This window comes from Sphaerodactylus townsendi, linkage group LG01 (genome assembly GCF_021028975.2).
Source record: "Sphaerodactylus townsendi isolate TG3544 linkage group LG01, MPM_Stown_v2.3, whole genome shotgun sequence".
In the NCBI taxonomy this organism is placed as follows: domain Eukaryota; kingdom Metazoa; phylum Chordata; class Lepidosauria; order Squamata; family Sphaerodactylidae; genus Sphaerodactylus; species Sphaerodactylus townsendi.
Genome location: NC_059425.1, coordinates 113,329,965 through 113,353,149, shown reverse-complemented (window position 1 = coordinate 113,353,149; position 23,185 = coordinate 113,329,965). Strand labels below are relative to the sequence as shown.

The window sequence follows — 23,185 nt, the reverse complement described above, 5'->3', positions numbered from 1 at the left end:
AAACACGCCACGCTGCTTAAGAAATTATCCCAATCGAAAGTTTCCATCACCAGATGCAAGTGAATGGGACTACAAATTCCCCGGGGATCCACACCGTTGGATACCGTAGGTCTTCAGAAAACGCCAGACCTCTCCCCACCCCATCCCCTTTCAGTCCATAAAGTAAAAAAGAGAAGACCCACATGGACACGGTGCTCATAATCAAGGACAGAGTTTAATGAAAGAAAACTCTCCTCTCCCCCGCTCCAATGAATCCAGAGCGGCTGCATATACAAACACAAAGAGAAAAACTGACTACATTTTTTCGCATCACGCTTTAGTTTTGGTGTCACTTTTCTTTCAAGGCCGGGTCAGATCTAAGAAGTGAAACCAATCCAAACAATCTGGCGGGTTGGATTCTCTCCCCCCTGGTGTGGTTTTCTTAGCCGGCTGTGCTGTGCGCCATTCTTATCTTTGGTTTTACGAGATTTGTGAAGCCGGGTCAAAACAAACGTTTTGATCAGTTCCTCCCCAAACTCTCCCGTCCGGGCTCGGCAGACCTGAAGGTGCCTCCCAGCCAGCGCCAGCCCAGCCCTCCCCCTTCCCGCCAGTCTCCCTTGTGTGCAGGAGGCGCTCGGGGCTTTCCCACGCTTCCAAGGCACCGACGCTGTTTGGCGCGGGGAAAGCTGCGCGCTTTAGCCAATGAAAAGGTGCGCCAACGCGCTTGGGGATGGAGGGCTGTCACTCACTCTCCTTCTTCTCCAATCCAGCAACTCACTCGAGGGGGGAGGGCGTGGCGCTAGGATGTGGGGGCGGGGCTCTGTGGTTGAGACTGGGCTGCGGCGTGGGAAAGCGCTGCAGAGATTCATTTGGTTCGCTGGCGCCGGCTTGGGAGGGATATAGGCGAACTTAATCCGGAGGAGTCCAAAAGGGACTAACCCCCCCCCGCCGCTCCCCGCTTTAATTGGCATTACTGACCTCCTGTTGTGGAAGCTGGGCTGTCTCCCATAGCCACGATGAAGCGGCCTTGCGAGGAAACTACCTCAGACAGCGATATGGACGAGACTATAGACGTAGGGAGTGAAAATAATTATTCTGGGTAAGGAGAGGTTTGTTTGTTGTGTCTCTCTCTTCTGCTCCACGCGGGGGTGGGATGCTGGTATGCGGACGGAGGAATTCTTTAAAACATCTAAGGCTAGAAATGAGAGCATCAAAATGTACCCACGTGGGAACTGGGAATCCCTTGGGAATTCCGAACTACTGATATCCTGGTAAATAAATAAATAAGATGAAAGGGATGGAGGATCTGCTCAGTTCTGGCAAAGGTCCTTAGCTTTTATGCACTGCTGGCTTACTTTATCCTTGCCTTTCTATTTCTTTAACAAGCAACTACCTTCATTTTTTACCTCTTTTTGTCATCTCAGCCTAACCTACCGCTGCTCTCCTGGGGGTTACGTTGTAGAGATGATAAAATAGAGGAGAGGCGAATTTCTAAAGTAAAGTCACAGTCATGGATCCCTTCCTTAAGGGTAGCAAAGTTAGCGGAGTGCATAAAATGAAGTGCATACATTGTTTTTTAAAAATCCCAACTATCTTGGAGGTATGAGTGGAAGATTTTTCTGAATAAAATAATATTTTCTGTGAGATGTTTTGGAAGTTTCTTTTATAGAAGTATTCTGTGTAAGATCTGCCCTGTACAGTACCCAGTAACACTCTGGTGATGCTGCCCATGTTAAGTAGCAGCAGTATTGAAAGGATGCCAAAAATATGCTATGCTTCCTTGTGCTAAGGAGTGAGCATTTACAGTAGGAAACATTTCATCTCATCCAGTAAGTGCTATTGGACAATATTGTCTGGTACTTTCGAATAGGATGTATGTTGCTGGAATCTTTTTGTGTAAGACACCACACAGTGCATACTGTTTTGAGATAACCAGGGTTTGCCTGGTGGAAAGAATGGGGTAGAACAAGGTAAGGAGGGAGAAAGGGGCTAATGGATTGTACTACATCAGATTTTATTTCGCTACAGAAGAATAGATGGAAAATGGTTTGGGCAAGATACACTTGAAAACGTCTGCTACCAAGCACCGTTTCCCTACTTGTCTATCAAATCCTCGAGGTGTTATCAAACCAAAGCAGTTAACAAGAGTCCTATTAAATAAATTTTAGACTATCATACTACAATCATAAATAAACTTGGTAAGGATCAAATCTCACTGAACTCAGTAGGGTTTACTTCAAAATATAAATGCTTAAGGATAGCTTTTATTGATCACTTAGATAATTGTGTAACTGACATTTCAATACAAGGCTTCCTTTTGTGTTTCTGTGTAACAGTTAAACGAAAGGTACCACTTCTTTGTTATGTGTTTAATCTTTTATTTTGATTCTGTAGTATAGTAACACACCAAAATCAAAACAGGAGAGCAAAACAATGGATTTCCCAATGTTAGGCACTTAGGCACTGGATTTAATGGAAGAATGAAGGACATGCTTAAAATTGTCCCATTTAAATTAATGACACTAGGAAGACCTTATTTAAATCTTGCCAATACAATGCAACAACTTTTGATTTCCCTCAAGATTTTATAAGTAAAAACCGCTAGAAACACAATTCATTTTTGGGCCAATAGTTCCTATTCACTTCAAACTTTTCTCCAGGTTTACCAAGATACAGTATGATTTAGGAGTATTAAGAGGCATTACTCACATGATGGTTTTAATCCAATTACTCTTTCTCATCCATTTTAAATTAACCTGTATCATGCTTGAGGGCATCTACATAGCATTAACATTTAATGATAGCCAGATTGACTTATTTGCTGTACAGTGGACCAATTCAATCTTGATCCCAACCGAACTGGATGGTGCAGATTAACTGGATGATTATTCTTAACTCATTATTTTAAAAATAAAAGTTATATGCACATTCTAAATCTTAAACTTGGTTGAAATGACATCCTTTCTGCATAGTCTCTTTAAAATCAGTGGGTCATCTTTGGAGTTTAATGGATTGTAGAATCATTGGCCTAAGGGAACAGCTAAATTCTACTGGTGTAACTGTTACAATAAGCCAAAAATTAGCTGAATGTAACAGATGGAAAATTCTAACGATCATTTTTTAAAATGAAGTTATACAGTCAGTATTTTATAACAAGACAAAAATTTCCTGTTTGTTGATAGCTAGGTATGTTTGAAAGATATATAGAAATATGTATATAATCATTCATTTTAAAATATATCCATTTTTAAAAGTTGAGTCAAACATGCATTTAATCTCTTTCACTGAAATCAGTGAAATATTTAAGTGTTGGATTTCAATTGAATCATGCCAAAAGTTTTGAAATATTTAACCTGGAGTGGATTATATGAAAACATGACTTATAAGAATGGAACAATGTTAAGCCACTTTACAATGCAATCCTAACAACACTTGGGACTCGCTGAATAGATTTGTGGGATTTTGAGTGAACCTGGGTCGTTTTGGCATTCCAAATGCTTCAACCTACTGAATGGGATTGAACAACTTAAATCGAGGTTGCAAATGCCTTATTGAAAGGACTGGATATTGCAGACAAGACAGGGATTGCAACCCAACTTCTTAGTTGGATTGTGAACACTAAGAAATGCAAAAAAGTAATGATATTAGGATGAAGAATGTTATATCCTGACCCTGACCATGAGTACTTAAAAGAAAGTCCCATTCATTTTAGTGGAACAGATATATGCCCAACCACTGGTAAACAGTACTTTTTGTATGTGCAAATATATACCAGTATATATGTGTGTGTGTGTGTGTGCCTTGTATCGGTTGTGAATGAACATTGCCCACTTATTTAAATTGCTGCTCTTCTCAGCCAAACACATAGGAGTAAACTCAAGCCTATGCAGATCATTGCTTCCATATATGTTGCTTGACAATATTATAATCTGTGCTGACAATGTGCCATTCTTTGGTGACAGGAGGCATGTGTGTTCTGTACTTGAGCATAAGCATCTGGGTACAACAAAGTATTGAAAGAAGCAGCCCTGAACATACACAGAATCAGACTTCTGGCAATAATGTTTCTTTGAGTGTATGAAGTCTTGCGTTATCAGTTTAATCTACAGGCTTGTTCTTTTAGATGGAATGTTTTATATTTAGTTGAAGCTACTCAGCTAAGCTCAACTCAAATATGGAGTGTGTTTGGGAAGGCATCTTTTCAATAAGATGCATTACCAAAAATCTAATAGAAAAGGTAAGAGAGAGGTGAAAGTTTTTTAGAATACACTGTGTGCTATTAATGGGAAGGGAATGGGAATATGTAATAAATAGCATAATGAGATTAAACATCTGACATGTCTTTTCAACTGTTTCCCAGGCATAGTGCCAGTTCTGGGATCCGATCAAATTCTCCTACCACAACATCACAGATTATGGCCAGGAAGAAAAGAAGAGGGGTAGGTTTCCTCCTAACAGTGTTGTATTGCTACAGTCACATATGTTGTGTAATTTTTTTTAAAAAAATGTATATTTTGCAGCTTTTTAAATCTATATCTCATTTTATTTTGGAATAGATTATTGAGAAAAGGCGTCGAGATCGTATAAATAACAGTTTATCTGAACTGAGGCGGCTTGTGCCAACAGCGTTTGAAAAACAAGTAAGCATGCATTCATTATATTTATATTCTGACTCTCCTCCCATCTGGCCATGGTGGCGTTTTCATAAAGCTCATTAAAATGAGACTTGATGGGTTCTGATCTTGGCACAAAATAGAAACGTCAGTAAAATGCTTTGTTGTGGCAAAACTATTAAAAGGCAAAATCCTCCACAAAGCTGAAAACATTTCCATTCTCTGCCTTGCTGTTCCTTTGAGAGCAACCGTGTTAAAATGTTGCCTCTGTTCTTTCGAAGAATCCCAGTAGTGGTTTTTCTCTTGTTACATGCTTATTGTTTTAAAAAGTCAAATTCCCTTCTGGACAGACCTCAATAGCAGCGTTAATAATTTTTTTAATGCTTCTTTAAGTTATATACCTATATGCAGATGATGTCATGGGTCAGTTTCTGTAATATTTATAATATATCTGCAAAGAAATATAACAATTTTTGCTTGAGCTTTTTTTTAAAAAAATTACTTCTTTGGCTTTTTAGAAGTATACTTTTTCTGTGATTTGGAAAAGGTATGTCTAATATTAGTATTCCTGCGAGAATGGCATGAGTAAGAGTCAACAGAAACGTGTATCCCACTTAGGGATAATTGCAGCAAACGTGAATGACTAGCATAATAATTATCATGCCTACTTGTAAAGCAGGGCTATCCCACATCCTGTTTCTGCCACAGCCCCTTGCCTCACGTTCCCCTCAGAGCCTTTCCTCTGGGACAGTACGGCACGAGGCATGGGAGAAAATTGGTGGAAAATCTGTGGATCTGTCCCTCTTTATCCTAATTTTCCAATCCCAAAATGCACAAGAAATCCATTTATTCTTTGGCGAATGGGTGCACACCATCAGAGATGTCAACCTATCCCATTAAATTTTTTTATTTATTTCCCCCCTTTCTCTCCTGTAGGAGACTCAAAGGGGCTTACAATCTCCTTGCCCTTCCCCCCCTCACAACAAACACCCTGTGAGGTGGGTGGGGCTAAGAGAGTTCCATAAAGCTATGACTAGCCCAAGGTCACCCAGCTGGCATGTGTGGGAGTGTATAGGCTAATCTGAATTCCCCAGATAAGCCTCCACAACTCAAGCAGCAGAGTAGGGAATCAAACCCAGTTCCTCCAGATCAGAATGCACCTGCTCTTAGCCACTACGCCAGTTCTCCAGGTTACAGTGCATCAAAAGTGACAGTAAGACAGGAGCACATAGAACCTGAAGTGCTTATGGAATCAAGCTAGGAAGTGTAGCGTCTCAGCAAGATGTGCTGTATGTCGAGGGGAAACTTAAATCCTATCCCTGTCCCAAACCTATAAGATTTGAAAGGAGGTTCTTTTAATGTTCCAGACTGGTTGATTGGTTTAATTCTAAATAAAAAAAACCCATGCATTAATTTCCTTATAATGGTTAGGTTGTTGCTTCCCTGATAGACACATCCAGTTGCAGTTACAAATGGTGCCTGATGGAAGGGGAAAATAACTATGATTTTTGAGGAAAGGACAAAAAAGTCTTCCTTGCTATAAGGTCTGAAGTTTTAATTTAAACCTTGAGATTTCAGTTGCTTAAAACATACTCGGGAATTCTCATTGTACCTTGATGAAGCATCCCACAAACCGCCTCGGTAGCTGGTGCTCGGAGATTTCAGGCGGTAAGATATCTTGCTTACACAGAAGAAAGCAGGAATGTCAATGCAACAAGTAATCAGCATTGTATAATTATTTGACTGTGTTTGAGAAACTGTATACATTAAAACCTCACTTTACAAACGCTCTACCACTTATGCTAAAGTAGTCTGTGGAATAATACCAAATATTTGACCTAAAGCAATTCCATTAAGAGTATTATACAGGCTTTAAAAACAAATTCTTATTTGTCTAGACTACGTATATTGTTCTGGGTTTGTCTAACTTCTCCATCAGAGTGGGGAAATTATATAAATTATGGTAGTTGATCTGAAGCGGTATTACATACAGCATGCCCGTCCTGGCAGAGAGAAAAGCATTACCGAGTTGTGGTGCGGCAAGTATATTTTGTTAAGCAGGTGATAAAGAGCAGGCAATACCGAAGCAATTGTGCTAGCCAGGCTAATTTTAAAGCGTAATCGGTAAAGCAGTTCACCGGGCGAAGGGCTTTTCGGTTGGAAAGCATGGAAGAATGGAGCCTAGTCAAAGAAACTGGGACAAGAGACAACAGTTGTTTGTGGTTTTCAAGAAGTAAACAATGCAATGGGACAAACACAATGTGGAAGGGTCTCCAGACCCGTTTCCTTCAAAATTGCCCAGCAGCGAGCTTTTTACTGCGCTGTCACCAACAGTTGTATTGGGACTATGCAAAAGATTAGCACAGAGGAAAATACACATTGTAATTTAGCGTGTGTGTACGCATGTGCATTGTAAAAGAACATTTTCTTAAACAGTTCAAGAACCCCCATCACAAAATATTTATAACTACCTTGGCATTGTGCACATTAACTGTAAGAAACAACAGTGGGAGGAAGCGAAAACAACCTTCATATGATTTGCCAGGTCTCATCTCTTTTCTGTTATTGTTTTTGATTGGCCTCCTTTACTGATTTATTGCGCCTTCTATCAGGTTGCTTAAGGTGGCTTAGAATGCAAAGATTACAAATATTAAACAATGTAAAGCCTCATTTTTTTCCCAAGAGAATGCCTGTAACTTAAGCCACCTTTTATAACCCTTACAAATAAAGTGGTCTTAGAGTGCCTTCTGCCTCTTTGGAGAGCTTGGTCCACAAGAGGGAGCCACTGTAGGAAAGGAATTGACTGTAGTATATCGGCGTTATGGGCAACCTTAAGTGGGGTAAGGTAATAAATAACAACAAAACCAAAAGAGAATGAATGATGCGTGGAGATATATGCGCTATACACAGTTCTTCAATAATCCGGCGCGGATGGGAGGTGCTTTACCCGGTCTTCGCGATCTATCAACAATTCCTGCATTGACTTTTAGAGCGACTCGGCTGATTCTGGCTGGTTAGGCAAAATCTTGAAATTTGCTCTGCTCCATGTGCGTCCCTCCCAAAGCTGTGTGGAAGAGGACAACCATCCCAGACAGAAGGGTCCTATGCTGCCAACAACTTTAATGGTTGTGGTCAGAAACCTCAACTGAATTTGGAAACAAACTGGTAGACATTCTTTCTTTTTGCCATCAAGTCAGCGTTCCGATTGAGCATGACGCGAGTAGCCTCGTTGAGACACTGGTGGCGGTATTCAGAGGTGATACGCCATTGCCTGCTCTGTAGCCTGGCGGTAACCCAGTTACTCTCCTGGGTAGGGCTCTTATTAAGCTGGAGCGAATCCGGCGTAGCCGATCAAAACAGGGATGACTGGAGCCCTACTGCAGGAAAGGCTGATAACCCCGGTAATATCAATCTGGAAAAGAGGAGGGCATGGTGGGAGGAAACAATGATTGCTGCATTGGAAGCCCCCCGAAAGGTTGTCACTTTAAAGCTTATGATGGTGAGCCGTCTCTGTTAAATCAGATATCGGAACCCTGCAATAACGCTATACATTGCCACGAAGGCGAAAAAAGTATACGGAATACAGGAAAATCATCGTAATGCTAAGAATAAATTCAAATATGGAACCCAGCCGCCTAGGGAGGTGAAGAGTTCCCCGTCACTGGCAACCTGAACCGGTGATCGGACAAACATCATCGTCAGGGACGTTTTTTAGGGCTGATCCTGCATGGAACAGAGGCCGGGACCGCCAATGGCCGGTAATTTCTTTAGAATTCTACGACTTCGGTGGCGTAAGATTCAGGGCTAGCCTGGGCTATTCAGGTCAGGGTAGTAGACAGTATAGCAAATATTAGTGTTCTGACCTGATTCAATCCAAAGTACCCAGAAGACAAGTTCAGAAGCATATTATAAAAAGAAACACTCAGATCCAGGTGAGAACTTGTATGAATAGAACATGCTTTTGTTTACTCAAGAGGGACTCTGCATTTTCTGCCGATTTCCCTCTTGAGCTGCAGTTTTCCGATGACCTCAAAACCCAAAGAGATTCTTTCAGGGTTACCGGACTCGCCGTATGGAAGATGCGAAGCCGGTAACGGTACTGGCATGCGCAAGGACTCCAAACATGCTTTGTGACTCCAGTTTTAGGCAGAAATATTTTCTAAAAACTCTTTTTTTAAAAAAAGATGTTGGCTGAATGCTCTTAGACATGGGAAATGGTTGTAGAAAATTTCAAATTGCACCCACTTCTTGATGATCCTCAAAAATACAGCGAAACAATTATGAGTTTCCATTTTAGCCAGGCGCCAGCGGTGCCTATTTAAGTATCAGAAGGGTTCTCAGCAACACCCTGAACTTTTCATCTTATCCTGAATAAACTTTATTGGTAGTGACATTCACTTGAACATCCTTATGATTTATTTGCTTCATTTATACCCAGACTTTCACCCCAGTGGGTCCAAACTGGCTTATATTGTTATCCCCTCTCCCTTTTTGTCCTCATAACCTACCTGTGAGGTAGGTTAAACTGAGATTGTGTGACTAGCCCAAGATCACCCAGCAAGCCTCCATGGCACAGTGAGGATTTGAACGTGGGTCTCCCAGATCCAAGGCAGACACCGTAACCATTATGTTTCACTGGTGCTTGCTGACTTACAAGTTCTTTCGGCTCAGAACAGTCACAGTTGTTTGCACCATTTAAGCTGGCCTAGTTCAGTTCTCATTACAGTGACAAAATGCCAATTCGTACATGGAAGTACCTCTTTTGGTCTCTAGTGAATGGGCACTACTTAATAAAAGCATTGTGTTTTGATATGAGGTGGCAAAGCTCTGTATGTGGTAATTAATCAAGAATGACTACCATGTCAGTAAGCCTTGGATTTCACTAATAACAATTCATTACAGCTGTAATAATCTAATGCATGGTTCTCCAAAGCAGCACCCATCAGTGCCATGATACCAGCCAACACATTTCCTGGCACTCACCTAGTGTTTTAAGAAAAACCAGACAGGGCTTCTGATTGACCATAGAATGTCAGATTGGATGTGCAGATTTTTCAAAAGTTGTATTGTCACACTGGTGTGTGAACCAGCATTTTTTTTTTAAAAAAAACAATGCATTAATTTGGAAAGGCAGCCTGTTAAACAGAGCTTCACATCCTGACATTTAGTGTTTGGCTCTGTCACCTGTGGCAGCCATTTTCAGGTTGCACACATCATCCCGTATTAGAATTACAACAGTGCCCACAGGCTGAAAAAGGTTGGGGACTGTGGGGCTCAGTTTTTAGACGGGGGTGGGACTCAGTTTTTAGAGTAAGGACTGTGGGACTCAGTTTTTAGAGAAAAGGAGGAACATGTCTTACCTCCCTGGAGCTTCTCTTCTAATTCAACTCTTCCACTTGCTGGCCTCCAATATCAAAGAACAGTTGGCTGTCTGTTGCTCATTTCCCTCATTCACTTTTCCCTCAAAAGGAACATTCAGCTTTCTCCAACCGTGTTCCCTAGATTATTATTCCTGCTTTATCTGTAATTGGAAAAGACTGCTGCCATCTGTGATGGCTTGCAACTTAGTTATGTTTCTCCAAGGTGATGCTGGTTGATGGAAGCAGGAGTAAAGACTCTCAGGCTTCAGCACAGAGTGAGGAGGGATAATGTCCTGCAGGTTTGGACAGGGAAAGCTGGAGGTTGTGAAAGGGAAGCGAACTTGAACTGTAGTGGACCCATATCGACACCCATGATATTACAACATATCTCCCTCCAGCCACTTTATAACCTTGCAAACTTTGCCTTAAAAAAAATTTTTTTTGTCTTCCAGTAGTATGGAGAATAACTCGGTAATAAAATTTGAAGGAGAAAATAACAATTTTTTACTGTGCCAAGGTCTTTACTCTACCTTGATTGACTTTGGCTAGATATACCACTTTTGAGACTATATTGGCCTTACCATTTGGGGAGAAACTGCTTGAGCAGTGACTTTTACAATAGATCAGGGGTCCCCAATGTGGTTCCCATGGGTACCATGGTTCCCACTGATACATTTTCTGGTGCTTACCAAACATTTTTAGGAAGCAGATAGGGCCATGATGGCTTTTGCCCATCAAGGATTTTTATTGATCATTAGAAATTTGATTGGCTGTGCAGGTGTTTTTTTTAAAAAAAATATTGCTGTGGCAGCAACTGTCACCACAGCACAAGGATCTGCACTGAAGTTAAGTTGTGATTATCATTTTGTGAATGACTCTTCCTCCTGTGGCCATCATTTTATTTCGGTGCCCATCATGCCCTGTCAGAATTCCAAATGTTCTCATGGGCTCCACAGGGTAGAATAGAATTTGTCACTAGTTTCCTATCTGCTGGGTGACCAGTTTTTTTGTGTTGCACTCCTCCCAAACAGGAGCTTAAAGACAGTCCTGGTAGGCCCTATTTCTGAATAATTGCTTTAATATGCTGCTTATTAGAGACCATCTTTGTATTTTGGCTTTCTCTTATTGGTTAATTTTTAGGGCTTAACTATGTGTTACAAAGTCCTTGTTTTCTCTCCTATTGATAAGTCTTCCAGTTGGGACTCCCATTAGTGGCTGTTTTAGGTCAGAAGAATGATGAAGGGGACAAGGCTTATGTTTTCTCCCTCCCAACTTGTGAGCCATGGTCCTGATCCAAACTGAGTTCATGTGTAACTAAGCATTAAGTTCTGAAAGTGGAACTATCAAAGCACATGTGGTCAACAAGACCATGGCAAGAATGGAGCAACAAGACCAGGACTTTTAATGTATCATCCATTTCAAAGGCTAGAAGACCTGCTTCTTTTTGGCCTAAGAAAATCAGTATCGCCTAAAGTGAAGTTCAAACCCTAATTTAATTTATGGACTGCTGTGGTTGGACTTTGGGTAAGTCTCACTGATCAGCTACTGCACTGTTTGTAGTCCCATTCACTTAATTGCACTTGTAAGGGCTTTACAGTGAATTATGCCTTTTGGGGTTCTGTGTGGCTCTCAGAATTGGAATGGATCTTTGTACCTTGTTTTAAAATGGTTAAAAAAATTGGCACGAGTTTTCATATGTGTAGCACATATGCCTGTACCCTAAACCTTTTCTCCTTGCCTGTACCATTTATGTACTATTCTAAGCATGTGTGCAGTTGTCATGCTTGATGCTGTGATATAGAGCTTGTGCTAAAAAATAAAGGTCTGGAATACAGATGCTCTGTAGAAGGTTTAGCTGAGAACGCTCTAGTGACTGGGAAAATTGAAAACATAAGATAGAGCTTAAAAGAGAGTATACCAAATCACAGCACACAAAACTTTTTAAGCTTTTATTGGTTGTGCCTCTTATCTTAAAGGGATCTGCCAAATTAGAAAAAGCAGAAATCCTGCAAATGACAGTCGATCATTTGAAGATGCTCCAGGCGACAGGTGGGAAAGGTAAGGAACTGATTTTTGTACTGCTTCTAATATTAGCTGGGGAAACCTAGCAAAACGCTCCTTTTGACAAGCCAGGATAGGCAGTTCTAGCTTAAAGGAGTGGAAATCAATGCTAAAGGCAGGACTGAATTCGTGGGAAAGTACTATTGGGACAAAAGAAGCACTTGACCCTGGGCTTGTGTTTGCTTTCATAACACTGTGGGAGAGTAAAGGCTTCATTCACAGGCAGCCCAGTCAGAGATTTGTTTGGGGTTTCCAAAGAGCACTGAAATCAGCACAAGGGAGACAAAACAAATCCCCCAAACATCCAAACATAAACAAGGATGGCTACGGCAACAATTGTGCGGCAAGAAACAAAACCAAAGTTAAAATTCATTATGCAGCTGCTACGGTGGACTCGGAGGAAACATTCCTTATTGTTTATGTATTGCATTTTGTTTTAGAAAGAGTGTTTTCCATGCAAAATTAGGCTTTGCTATTCACTCACCAGGGCAACACTTATGCTTCTGTCTTTTGGGTGTTTGTCGGTTAAGGAGAGACCCAATACTAATTTTTTTAAAAAAAACCTTCCAGTTCTCATTCTGTGTGTCTTAATTTGTATTGTGTGCGATAGGGAATTCAAACAAATGCAATTTTATGCTTAGCCATGATGGCCTTATATGCATGTTTTCTTGGCCTCAGCCACCTGCACTGACTATATTGCCTGTAAAAATTACCATCCTTTCTATTCTTATCCAAGGGTATCTGTAAGGTGGGTGGGGAAGGTTGTATGTGTGTAAGAGGGCTTGCCTCTTCCCTTTCTGTTACATGGGCTACATTGCCACCATTCAAGTTTTGCCCTTCCTTTCGCTTTCTGTGGTTTTAGGCACTGACAGAGGCTACAAGTATTGGGTAGTAATCCTTCCCTGCCTGCTAACTGACTTTAGTCCAGTCAGGAGTTTCTGGTCTAAATGTGGACAAGCAGCAGACACTCAGGATGAGAGAGTTTTACACAGTGAGATCTTTAGAAGGTAAAGGTCTTAATTTACCAGTCTTGATTCACTACAGCACAAGAGAACTGGGGAAAAAATAGCAAAACACTACAGGGTATTGTAGAACTAAGAAAACAAACATAGACATGAGTCTAAGTTCTACAAGATACTGGTGTTACCTTGGCATTCCCTTCTGTGAAACAGACAGAAGTCTGCTGGAGCTTTGAAACAAAGGCAGATTAAGGCAGACTTCACCCCATTTCTCCCCAGTCCTTGGTTCTTGGCTTTCAAACTTTCACACAGTGTGTTATACCTTTTTAACCCTTCCTCTTCCAGATGGGAGGGGTTCACTTTGACCTAACATGGAATTAGGTTTGGTTCTTTACATGTGTAGCCTAGCACCCTTCTCCAGTGATATCAAAGGGCACATTCCTCAACTTTTAATGGCGTAACTCAGGATATCTAAATAACCATCTATCGTGTCCATCTGCATCATATCTATTTGTTTCCAAAAAGAAGCCACCTGATCTGAAATCTGAGGAGTCTTTCTCAGGAAAGAATGTTTTCTTTAAGATTAGGGTTCCTCTGTCACAGCAATGCTTGCTTTGATTACAGAGCCATTAAACGTGAGATAATGTAAATTATTTTTGAATGGTCTGAAACACTACAGAAATGTTAAGATTTATCATTGGGTAGGGTTTGGGGTGCCAGGTAGATTACCCTCACTTTTCTTAAGGAAGGCACTAATCTTTTTAGTACAGTGTATCTCACAGATCTGTTCTGAGGATGCACAGCCAACTTGGAGCTTTTGAAGGAAACATGGTTATGGATGCAATAGATCGTATCCTTTATTTCATCTGCTTTTTTCAGTTCCTTTCCCTCTGCTACCTTGCAAAGTGTGTTCAAACTCAAACAAAGCATACATATTAGATGTAGCATATTTAATTAATTAATCATTTGCATACTTATACTGAGCAAAGGATGTGAATTCCCTTTATATAGTGCTGTATATTTTTTTAAGAGCATAGGATTTCAATCTTCGACTTTAGTTGTTTTTGTGGGTGAGGCTGCAAAACTTTGTTTTTCTTAGGTACGGCCTTGGGTTGAGTCACAGGCATGTTCTGAAAGCTCTATCCTTCATAAGGGCCTATTCTGGATCAGGACTGCAGTGTAAAGGGGCTTGAAGCTTCCAACAGCACTGTTTTCCTGACCAATAACAGCCCCTAAGAACCACTGTTTGCTCAGCTAAGGAGAGCAACGTGAAACTGGGGCAAATAGCAGCTCCTCAGCTATTACAGCTGGGGTAAATGTTGTTTGTATGGATGTGGGCTGGGAGATAGATCCATGGTTGTTTCATTCCTGATCTGAACCAGATCCCCCAATTCTGCCAAGCACAAAAACTCCCTGAACATGTTGGTAACCTTAACTGGGAACCTACCTAGGAAACCATCATGTGTAGTTAATGTTTTGCACTATATAGTTTGTTAGGCAAGCAGTTTGTTGGGGAAGGGTATTATGAAGGGTAATGTGGCAGCTATTTTTAATTTGATTGATAGTTTAAGGTATGGCTGTGGCAGCTGGAATGACCTACTCAGTACATATTTAATGGTTCTTTAAATGCACACGGGCCAAAAGATGGGCACTGCTTTTTACCATTCATTGTCATACTGAAACATTGCATCTAGGCTCTTCTCCCGACGACACTGACTTTAGTAGGTGTAGAAGAATATGATTACGCTTATTATTGAATCTCCTATGGACCTTTCTCAGCATTTTGTTTATGAAATGTTGGACCCTGGTAGGAAAAAACTAACGTTTTTCCAAAAAGAGAATTAATAACACCCTACATACTGTACTACCCCACATATCATGTTAAATAAGATCTGATGAAAATAGGCAATGAATTATCAGATTGTGCATATCTTTGCGGTGGGGGTGGATTGCACACTGTCACAAAAAATTTAAGTGAGCTCGCATTAACTAGAAACTACAAACATATAAAATTTAATCTCATGAAGCGTCTTTTGGGTTTGTGCAAAATGTAGCAAAAAGAAAGCTTGTATATTGGGGGGTGGGCAGGGGGAGATTTGTAATGGCAATAATTCTCTGGGTATGTGGATTTGGAAGGCACAGCATGTAATGTCAATGAACCACATGTCAACTTAAAATCATTTGTTGGAAAGGAAATTATTGCATTTATTATTTGCTTACAGTAGCAGTCATTTATTAATTATTGGAACAATATTCACCCATTAGAGAACGTTAAACAATTTTGTACAATTTTGATAGACATTGATGACTGTAGAACTATGTTATGTAAAAATGGAGTGTAGAAACTCTAATTTGAGCTTTTCGTAGATGTAAACTTTGATTAGGCTCACAGTTATTTTATATATTTTTAAAAATAAAAAGCAGCAGCTTGGGTCTTTCTGCATAACAGGTTTAGAAAAGTATGTCATGTTTTTTTAGAATTTAGATCTATTCTAAAAGAACTCATTTAGCTGTCTGATATTCAAGTTCTTTTAAGAATTACTCAGCTTGCAATATAAATTGATCTGTTCCAACATAGTTTATTTGTCAGGGGTATTTTTCTGTTGTTCACCTGAGAGATAGGTGTTCATTTCTGCTTTCTGTCCTGTTGTTTTGGAGCATGCAGCTGAATTTAAGGCTGTGTAAGCCTGGCAAATGGTCTTTATCTATGCTGGATACCTTGATTGCTACTACATGAAAAGGTAACTTTGGCTCATTGGCACACAGTGATAGCAGGGGAGAGTGCATGGCTAGGCAATTAAACTGCCCACCCCACATTTGCCATCAAGTCACAGCTGATTTATGGTGACCGCAATGGGTTTTCACAGCAAGAGATGTTCAGTCATAGTTTGCCAATGCCTGCCTCCGCATCACGTCCCTGGTATTCCTTGGAGATCTCCCATCCAAATACTTGCCAGGGTCAAGGCTGAGACTGTGACTGTCAAAAGTCACTCAGCATGTTTCCATGGCACAAATAGGGATTCAAACCTGGGTTTCCCAGATCCTAGTCCAACACTTTATGGCTCTCTGGCATTTTTAAATTTTTAATGAGAGCCATCAAAAACATTTTTAAAATCTTGGCTTTATGATTTTGGTAACCAACTCAAAGCCACCTTTTCCAGGTGGTTATTTTAGATGACTGAAGCATTATTTCTCCTTGTCAATAACATACATTTGTTGTAACACAAAGACTTACAGAATAGCAAACTGACATTTCTTATTCAACAACAAATTCCAGAAAAATAACCAACTCCTATGAGACCCCGCTTGTGTAAAATATTAAAAACAATCAATCATTAGCCTGAATATCATGTTACAAACTGTTGTTTCTGTTGTTACTGGTTTTACTTAAGTTGTGTCTCAGATAACTTAATATAAGGTTAATCAATATATCTAATGCAGAACCTCAACAGTATTGCCAAACCTTCCAGCCTTGGTTCTTGTGGGCCTTCCAAGCTTGGTTGTCCAGAGCCCAGTGGATCTTGTTCCCAGAGTTTCGACATAGGCTGGCATCTTCAGAGGTGTATCACAGAGGGCAGTCTGTTACACTCTGTGTCCAAGTCTGGACACAGTGTGTTACAGTGTGTAACAGACTTCCCTCTGTGATACACCTCTGAAGATGCCAGCCACAGATGCAGGCGAAACGTTAGGAACAAGATCCACCAGACCACGGCCACACAGCCCGGAAAACCCACAAGATCCACTTGAATCTGGCCATGAAAGCCTTCGACAATACATTCCAGCCTTGGTTTCTGTCAATAAAAGACAGGGGAAATGTGATTCATTAGAATATCACAGACCGGGTGTCACAAAATTGATAATGATTTCAGATTAGGAGCCACAATTAATTACAAATTCTGTTCAACAGAAAATATGTGAAATATTCAAAGCTAGGGAAAATGTCCTGAGGTTAAAGGACATCTGGCACTTCTTATAGTTCAAAGCAATATTCATTTTGGCAGTAAATGTAGTTCACTAGTCACAACAATATAATGCCAAAAGCTACCAGGGGGTGTTACTCCATGCTATTCTTTATTGCACAAGATTAATCAGAACACATCTGATGCATGAACACAACTTTCTATGTGTGCAAATCTTTATTAATTTTAAAAGAGGTGATGTTCATGTACATTGGAACGTGTGTATGGGTCATGTTGAATTAGGTGAATGATCAGCCCTTTGAAGGCATTATTTACAAAGAAAACATAACATTTAAATGCAGTCTTTTACGTATATGAGAGAAAAGGAAAAAAAATCTTACTGTCTAAACTTCTAATATATGACTAATTGTTCTGTGAGCATTTCTCTCATACATCTATACTAAAGTACAGCAAGAGATGGGTATTATTGTGGGGAATCTTTAAATAGACCTTGTCTTAAACAATAATTTTTTTAAGTATTTCTGACATGGGTAGTGTCTTTCCATTTTGATGTCTGAATGTAAAGACAATGTGATCAAAACTTTGTTGTACTGACATCACTATTCACATGTAAATATGCTCTTCATTTTTTCTTTAATAAAAGCAGCTCTAAAATCGGCGTTATGACATTACAGATCTATTCTTCTGTAATATCATAAGTTAAAATAGGTTAAAATTGTGTGACTGACTAAAGTATTTTTGTTTTCTCTGTGTTCCAGGTTATTTTGATGCACATGCTCTTGCCATGGATTTTATTAGTATTGGATTTCGAGAATGTCTAACTGAAGTTGCAAGATACTTGAGCTCTGTGGAAGGTCTGGACACATCTGACCCTCTACGAGTTAGGCTAGTCTCTCATCTCAGTTCCTGTGCTTCCCAGAGGGAAGCTGCTGCCATGACCTCCTCTATGGCACACCATCACCACCATCCTTTGCACCCTCACCACTGGGCAGCAGCTTTTCACCATCTCCCTACAGCTTTACTACAGCAGAACGGACTACATTCCTCTGACATCTCTCCTTGCAGACTGTCAACAGCATCAGAAATGTCTCCCCACGGATCTGCTCTACTCACTGCCACTTTTGCTCATGCTGATTCCACGCTTAGAGTGCCCTCTACTGGCAGCATTGCTCCCTGCATACCACCACTTTCTACCTCTCTTCTCTCCCTCTCTGCCACCGTACATGCTGCAGCTGCAGCAGCTGCCCAGAGCTTCCCTCTGTCATTCACTGGGGCATTCCCAATGCTTCCACCTAGTGCAGCAGCAGCTGTGGCAGCTGCAACAGCAGTCAGTCCACCATTGTCTGCATCTGCAACATCCAGTTCTCAACAAGCAACCAGTAACGGAAGTAGTAAGCCTTACCGACCCTGGGGAACTGAAGTCGGGGCTTTCTAAATCTCACCTTTATAAGCCTTTTTGGGATGTTTATCAAGTTACAACAGATGCTTCTTCGCACAAAATGTAATTGTTAACAAGTAAAGTTGCCTTATGGATGCCCAGAAACCACATGGAGAACAGCAAAACTTTTTGGCTTAAAGCGTCAAAATGAACATGAGATATTTTCTTCTTTGCTGCATTAGGCATCATACAGGACAGTGGTGATTATCAAAATGATGACTACCATGTAGGCATTGTCCAAAAAAATGTATAGATTGTAGAATGAACCCTCTTGCTATCTCTTTGTGTTTGCAGAGGGAGGTATACATTACTCTTAAATAGTTTTCAAGAAAGATGAATGGAGAAGTGCCTGATCTCTGCCAAGTGTACACTTTTGTTTCACGGGCAAATAGAAACACCTCTGAAGAGAAGAATATGAATGGGGAATGAGATCCAGAAAGGAATGTCATTCTGAAACAGGGTATACACTATAAGTCTACAGGCTTCAAACCTTTGGTATAGTGGGATTAAAGCAATTTAACTCTCTACAGGATTGCCACCTAAAGCAGTAACCAATTTGATTTCTGAAGCTTTACACAGCTACTTACCTAGCTCACTGTTTGTACAGATATGTCCAGTGGTAATAGCTAACATAACATTAATAAAAGTGCTGTTCTTTCCAGAACTTGGTTTTATAAATTTCCCACTTCAGGCAATTTTCTTTAAAGCAAGTGGTCCAGAGTTATGTCTCTCCAAACACTTGTTCCACACCAAGACATTGCACTTGGATCTGTTTGTAACTGACGTGTCTGTTAAAACTTAGCATTCTCTGGCCAGATACAAACCCTTAGTTCTCCTCTTTGGCATTTCTTGGGAATAAATTTCTTCCTAGTTTTGAAAGAATAGCTATAGTGTGGCTATGTGGACCCTTTTAGCTGACTGTCCCCCCTGCTCCAATACCTATGGTGTCATATGTCTTAGATTCACAAATTAAATCTCTTAGAGGATGTAAGTTATTTTGTCACTATCTGGACAAGCAGTGCTGCAAAAAAAATTTTTTTGCTTTTTTATTATAGCAACATGAAATAGCCTAAGTGTTTTAATTCATTGACTCGAGCTAGAGAGTTTGGGAGGGGGAACAGAATAAAAGCACAGCGTGTATTATTATGCACTTCATTTCTCTGCTGTGTGGAGAAAGCAATAAACATTGAGAATGTTAAACATTATGCAAAGTATACTTTTAAAATATTTGTTTTAAAAATACTATTCTTAAATGGAGGATTTGTGAATTATTTTGTTAACCATTTTTCTATGCAAAAAATCTTTACATATCACTAATTAAATGAAGTTCCTTTTGACTGACTTCTTGAGATGGTTTATTGTCTGTGGGAAGTAAAAAGCCTGAATGGATTTAATGTCAGAAGAAGCTCAAATGGCAGCTTCCTGGACAGCTGCTGGCTGCAGCATACTAGACAAGTAGAAGTCTTGGTGTGCATTTTTTCATTAAAGAACATGTTCTTAGTTAAATTCAGTTCCCCAAGGTCTGGAAAAATCAGTAAGCATACTTTAAATTGTTTTGGGTTAGTTTGACATTATTACTGATGGATGTCCTTGATAAAACAGGTGACAAAGTTGGTAATTGCTGTTATCTGCAAGAAAAGAATTGTCCTGATTTTGAAAATGTTCACCAAGATAAAACAAATAAGACATGTTTTTCAGCACTTGCATTCATCCTGCAAAAATGTTGTGAAGAGAAAAGCAACAACAAAAAATGAGTTACTCTGTTGGCCCCTAACACTGAAAATTCATCATGTCAGGTGAACTTTTTGTAGTGAACTATAACCAGGAAGGGATGGATTGACTCTAAGAAATACACTGGGAAGGATTAGGGAACTGCTAGAAGTTCCTGAACATACAGGTGAAGCGTGTAGGCCACCGGTGCATTTACCTCAGGAATACCTACTGATGGATGGACATGAGCTGTCCTTAATACACAAAGTTTTAAATGGACAATTCTAGAACTTAGATCTATACTTTGTGCATATAAAGAATAAGCCTGACCACTGAGCCACAACCCCTCCTCCAACAACTTTCCATGCTCCCATTGGAGGCTCTCAAATTTTTGAGAACAGATTCTTTAATAATAAGATAAATACCATTTATATGCATAGTTATAGATAGCAGGGGTTTGGCTTTGATTGTGCCTCTTGTGTTTTCTACAGCACTAAATAATGGTACAAAGTTTATTAGTGACCTGTAACTTCAGTGATACACATCAAGTCTAGGGGTTTCGCCAATTGGCAATGAATCTAATTAAATTTTAAAAACCGTTTCAATTCTATAAAGAGTATGGATATCAACTATTTATTCCTTTTATGAAGAATGTATTGCCAATATATCCCTGGAATGCTCAGGTTATTTTAAGTACAGTGCCAAAAGTACTTTGGTTTTATTCTCATATCACATAGTTAAGGTGGAGTGGTAGCCATAATAGAACTTTTACTTGGATGAAGATATTGTTGGAACAAACCAAGCCTTTTACAGTCAGGAATGAAGTATTATGTATATATGCTTAAGAAACTCTTTGACTCTCACCCCTAAATAAAGCCTGCTTCTCCTGCTTGTCTATGTCCTGCTGGCAGCTCAGAAAAGTAATTACAGTGAGGACTAAAAATTATGTGTGAATTCATCACCTCGAAGAATCACAAACATTCATGTTGAATTTAGGTACTGGATTGACTGGGGCTATCCATTCCAGTGCTCAGTTTTTTTAAAAATTCAGTATCCTTATTTCTATCCAGGCAGCTGCTGTGCCATAGAAAAATATAATCCAATTTACAGATTTTGAGGGAACCTTAAACCCAGACTAATTAGTAGAACTCATTTCCTGTAGGAGGATTTAAAAACAAGATGTACATAACAGCACTGGGGCATTTATCTCTTTATTATGATTACGATGTGTTTGTCATGCTATCAAATGTTTTCTAGCATTTTTAAAGAGTCTTACATGAATAAGATGCAGAATTATTCCTTCGACTAAACCACAAGAATTGATCTGTACCGCTAAAACTATTATGAGCAATAATAAGAAGAAAAACATTTGGGCTACTGCTGACAGTATAACCTTGGCCTTGACGTGCCTGCTGCTGCATCCTCAGGATGCATGTCAGGACCTAGTAAACCTATAAGAATGAGTCACATTAGTAAATCACTATTCAACCATTAAATGTTTTAGCAGCACAATGTGCTTTTCCAAGAGAATGAGGATTACAACACCACTGACAATCATGGGAACCAACCTTGGTAATAAATCCAGGCATTATCTGCCTCACATTGATTGGTTCTCACACCACAAAAGTCCCTTTCAAAACTCAAGGATGCCCAAGAACAGCAGCAGGAGCCACAAGCAAAACAAAAGAGAAGTAGTAACTTGGCAGAAATATGTAAAGCTTACATTTAAAGTTGTCGTTTTCACTGTAGACTCTCCCCACCCCGAGCTAAAGAAATCACCGAAAGAGAGAATTGTCGTATTTTGGACACTATTCAACAATAAGATTTCTAAACTAATGCTAGTCCTGAGCATGAGCCAACCAAAGAGAAACATTTAAAAGTCCAATTTGTTTTAGTAAAAGCGATTTAGCACATACTTAACTTTTCATTGGGAAAAATGGGAGGCTTTAAAAGGGCAGGTGGATTTTCCCAATAGACATAAAGTATTATTTGATTTTCAGCCCCATCTTTTGTGTGTACACTCAGTGTGTACAAATGTGTGTGATCATCGCCCAAAGGTTGCCTGCAGAAGAAACATGTAATCTTTCTCAATACAATACTAGGGAACTGCTGTCACACTTGAATTTCTTTGTCAAGTATTCTACAAACAAAAGACACAACCACTACTATCTTTATAAGTTTAAGGAGTTACATGGCTTTGATTAGGAAATCCTCCTAAACAGTGTTGCATGTGGCATGAAGCCAGAAAAATAGAAAAGACCAAGTTCTTGCAGCTGTCTTGTCTGAATCAGCTGGGAAATAAGGGAAGAGGCTATTTCTGCATGCTGTTGACCTTTGGAGGATCTGAAGTTGCTTTCTAGCAGGGCTGTTTGGGTGCTTGGCCAGTTCCCTCTGTTATAAATTAGCAGATGCCATGAGGACCCCACTATTATTTTCTGCTTGCAAAGAACTGCTTGCTTTGCCAAAATTTCCTTCTGGTTAGGGTGGTGGGGAGAAGGATGTATGCTATAGTAGCATGCTATCAGAGCATTTAAAATCTGTAAGCTACTGTACTCTGCCTCACAAAATGATATTGGTAAATTATATATTCCTCTGCCACAGAACTTAACACGCTGGACCTGTAGAATGCTCCCTCTGGTGCCTATCTAGACCTGCTCCTCCCATCCATTTGATAGTCGTTCAATGTACTATGAATGCTTTTGTAACAAAGTACCATGTTCAATAATGCACAAAGTAATGGTTTTGACAAAAGCAGAATGTAAAAATGATAATTCTCATATTCGTTCAGGACTATATCCTAATGTGGAAGCACACAATTTTCTCAACTGTTGCACCTTAACTGACCGTTGTAACATCTTTATCTGAGACAGAGTATAGTCCACATTGTTTAAGATGGTTCATAACAGTCTACATAATGCCAGCTAGCAAAAACAGCAAAACCTTAAAACATACAGCCAAAATTGCAAAAGACTACATCATAAAAGATTAATAAGCATTGAAATGCTTGAGTGAAATAAAAGATTTCAGTTGTATCCTAAAGCAACAAAGTGATAAATTTCAGAAATTCCTGGAAAGGTAATTTCAATTTGCCTAGGTCACAACTGAAAAAGAAGTTTTCCTAAAGGACACAAATGCCCGGCATCCC

The 23,185-nt window shown here is 39.8% G+C and overlaps 1 protein-coding gene across 2 annotated transcripts; it reads left to right on the top strand.

Annotated features, from left to right (window-relative positions):
• The first annotated feature begins 829 nt into the window (after positions 1 to 829).
• Positions 830 to 19,672, top strand: HEY2 (hes related family bHLH transcription factor with YRPW motif 2). Of its 2 annotated transcripts, none has more exons than XM_048491349.1 (5): positions 830 to 1,078; positions 4,340 to 4,418; positions 4,536 to 4,619; positions 11,929 to 12,010; positions 17,651 to 19,672. In XM_048491349.1, the coding sequence occupies exons 1-5, from the start codon at positions 996 to 998 to the stop codon at positions 18,325 to 18,327; spliced, it is 1,005 nt and encodes a 334-aa protein (XP_048347306.1). In that variant the 5' UTR covers positions 830 to 995; the 3' UTR covers positions 18,328 to 19,672. The 2 variants fall into 2 exon arrangements, with proteins under 2 accessions (XP_048347306.1, XP_048347315.1); XM_048491358.1 differs by lacking the exon at positions 830 to 1,078 and adding an exon at positions 1,428 to 1,475.
• The last annotated feature ends 3,513 nt before the right edge of the window (positions 19,673 to 23,185 follow it).